We start from the raw sequence: 3,577 nt of genomic DNA on the forward strand, positions 1-3,577 counted from the left end.
AAATTACAAGGGTTATCTTCTAAATTGATAATAACAGGGAAATGGATACGTATTAGGGTTTTTTATCTGGATTGATAAAATAAAAAGGAATTCAGTACAAAGCAGGGTCCTTAATCTGGACTGATTACAATGAAAATTTGATGCAAATACTTAGGGTTTTAATCTGTATTGATTACGAGGAATTGCTGGAAATAATTGGGGTTTTAATATGGATTGAAAACAAAGTAATCAATGAAAATAAGTAGGGTTTTAATCGTTAACAATAAATTGCAGGAACAACGGTGATAGAATGCAGTGGACAGTTTTTAATGAAGGATCATCGCCCAAACGAGCGATTGATTGGAGGCAATTAGAGGCTAATCACTGGACCATCAATAATCATGACAGAGATAATATTGGAATGATCGATTTCTCCCAATTGAAAAAAAGCGATCATCGGGCGGAATTACCCTTAATCGATCGGCTTGTTAAATCCGAGAATGTGATCATTAACGATGACGCTTGTCATCAGAACCTCACATTAAGCCTCTCTAATCACAACCCATCCATGATTGACACTAATGATTGTGTCCAAATTAGTGGTATGAGTAATCGACGTAGCAATTCCAGAGCGATCGACAGTCGATCAGATCATCTCTCGATGAATATTTCGTCCAAAAACGACCAACAGTTCTGTCAATCCTTAGTATCACTAGATCTTACCATTTCCAACTGGAATTAAATTAATAGCAATTATTATTCTGATCTTAATCAAATCATATTCAGTTTGATGATTAGAGATACTTCATTGAATTATTCATAAAATTCTTTCTATTAAAGCCTTTCTTAGGGATGATTGATTCAGCAGCTCATGGTCCACTTTATTCTAATCAATGGTAAAACCAGTGCTAGAACCAGTGTTTAAAATTAGTGCTAAAACAGTAAAGCTTAATTGATTGGTATGATTAAGCTTGAGATTAAGTTAAAGGGGGGTAATCATGTTAATCAAGCTTATGATTAAAGAAGAATCCATTGTAATTAAGCTTAAGATGATGTTTAACCCATTGTAATTCTAAACTTTAAAGAAGAGATTATGCCATCGCATTAAATGATTTTGTTGGATAAACATTCCCAAAATGAGTGAAGATTTTTTTCCAAAGGTCCTTTTAAGTTTTTCCTTTCTTTCTTCTTCTTTCTTTTTATTTTTCTTCTTCTTCTAGGGTCCTTTTAGCATTAATGATAAATATGGAGCCTTTTTGTTGGGAATTAAGCACCTTTGATTTCATTCACACATTCAATTCAATTCAATTCAATTTCAATGAAAGTCTTTTGATTAATTTTCTGCACTAATGAGGAGGGGGTGCCAATTCAATGTCTTGATTTGATATAAGAAAGGTTTAGGTTTCTTCTATAGAATTCTGCCATGTCCGAGGGCAAGCCCCACCAATCAAAGACTGATTTTTGTCTGAGGCCCGAGGGTTCTCATGTTTTTCGAGCCACACCAATAAAGACTTGTCGATCGAACTTTAGAATTTGAGTCCAGTAGGAATGGGTTTAATGCCTACGAGGCTTAGGTTTCTACTATAATTCGCGATCAAAGAGTGATTTTTGTTGGGTTTCTCATGTTGTTCGAGCCACACCAATCAAGACCTGTTGATGGAACCTTAGAATTTGAGTTCACTAGGATTGGGTGTAATGCCTATCTACTAGCTTTCGTACCCTCGTGTCACTAAACATATGAAGGGGGGAACTTCTAACAAGGTTCTTCGCTATTGAGAATGAACATAAAAGTGACACTTCGTCTTAGCCTCTCTCATTTAATTACCAAGAGGTAGGGCTACTTTTTCTCGGGGAGAGGGGTTGGGGGGTTGGTCTACCCATGTCTTCATTTTGATTTTGTTCAGTTGTTGTGGTCACTGTTTGAGAATGAACAAATGCTATGCTTTTTGGTCTTATAGGCTCGTAGCATAGCAAGCTACCTAGAGGTGGAGTTGCTTGGCACGTTCTCAAGTCTATCAACTGTGTTTGGATTGATTTAGTTATGTTGCGATAGCTTCGTTGCGGATAAGATCTAATTCGTAATCTTGAATTTTAGGTAGGGTGGGTCTCAAGTGTATCCCGAGATGGTGTTAAGATTGCAAATTGTTGTACATAATTTATGTGCTGTACAACTTCCATGTGAGTTATACATACCATTTGTTTTGTGTCTAAAAGAGCAAAGGAATATATAACTCCTACAACATATTGAAAGCTAGCACTTTTTGAGTATCTTGTGTGTGTGTGTGTGGTACATTAGCTCAAACATACATCTCTCATAAATGTAGCTTACCAATCATATAGGCCTGAGCAATACTATTCCATATGGGGAAAAATTAGGAATGACCATGGTTAGTGATAGAGTACTCTGAATTCAAACTCTCAAATGGGTCTGTACATGAGATGATCCCTAGTAAATACAACATGTTCCCGTGGTCAGAGGGGATTTGGGGCAATGATCCCATCAAAGGGTCCTAGCAAGAAATCAATGCATCAATTAATATAGTCTCCAAATTAGATGATCGACTATACACTCCTCTTTTAAAGGAGTGGCATTCACTTAGAAACCATTAGCAATGGGCCCGGTTTCGGCTCGAACCGATCCGAACCGAAAAACCGTGGCTTAACGGTTTATAGGTTCAAAGATAAATAAACGGTTTGGTTTGGTTTCAAATGTTACTAATCGATTTCGGTTCGGTTCGGTTTTGAATTGACCGGTTTAGCAATTTGGTTTAACGGTTCGGCTCTAAACGGTTCGGTTTAAATGGCTTCATAAATTTTAAAACAATTTGGTTCGGTTTTTATTATTAATAAATGGTTTGGTTTGGTTTCAAGGCCAAGAAACCGAACAGGCCCATTGCTAGAAACCATACATAATAGACCACCAATGCGCATTCAAAGCTTTATAGAAGTAGTGATGTAGCTCATATGAGTACAATATCCAATATTTGTTATGATGGCCACAATGTGCAATCTTAAGCATTAGTTATGTTGCCATCTTTTTGCCCCAAGCACATTGGTGGATACAAAGAGCCATTCTAGGTGCATTGCCTAATTGATTTAATTTATCGTACTATGAATGCTAAGTTACATCAATTCTTACTATATGTGCACTCATTTTACTTAACAAGTATGATCGGACATTACGTGCCAATTGAAAATGTGAAAGTCATTCCTTGTATACATTAGAAAGAATAATTTAGACATGTCCATAATATTTCATCTAGGGGTTATTGTATTGAAGTTGTAAAATTATGTGATGCTCATGACTTTCAACATCTAGGTTGTGGGTATCAAGCCTTGATAGAAAAGCTTAATGTCGTGTTCATCAAGGGACTTGTTGGAGTTTCAATTTTAATGAGATAATGCACACACATAATATGCTCCTGAAAGATGCCTTCACAACTTAGGTAGTGTCACATTTTCCACAATATGGAGAGTGAAAATGACAATATTACCAAAGTATGATCAAACTTTAAGGCAATGTCGATAAGAAGTTGGCACGTTACGCATGCGCGCGTGTATAAGTGAGTGTTCTAGAGCAAACCTCAAATTTTATTTA

At 36.4% G+C, this 3,577-nt stretch overlaps 1 protein-coding gene across 2 annotated transcripts in view; it reads left to right on the plus strand.

The window, feature by feature from the left end:
- LOC147864503 (uncharacterized) overlaps positions 1-1,138 on the plus strand; it is a 3,573-nt gene extending 2,435 nt beyond the window's left edge. For both annotated transcript variants that reach the window (XM_087319134.1, XM_087319133.1), the window contains exon 5: positions 274-1,138. In XM_087319134.1, coding sequence (XP_087175260.1) covers positions 274-721 — 448 coding nt within the window. In that variant the 3' untranslated portion in view covers positions 722-1,138. The remainder of the gene's footprint in view (positions 1-273) is intronic.
- The last annotated feature ends 2,439 nt before the right edge of the window (positions 1,139-3,577 follow it).

This window comes from Azolla caroliniana, unplaced genomic scaffold (assembly GCF_043228905.1).
Source record: "Azolla caroliniana isolate FFs.n. ecotype wild unplaced genomic scaffold, voAzoCaro1.0.p SCAF_5, whole genome shotgun sequence".
In the NCBI taxonomy this organism is placed as follows: Eukaryota; Viridiplantae; Streptophyta; class Polypodiopsida; order Salviniales; family Salviniaceae; genus Azolla; species Azolla caroliniana.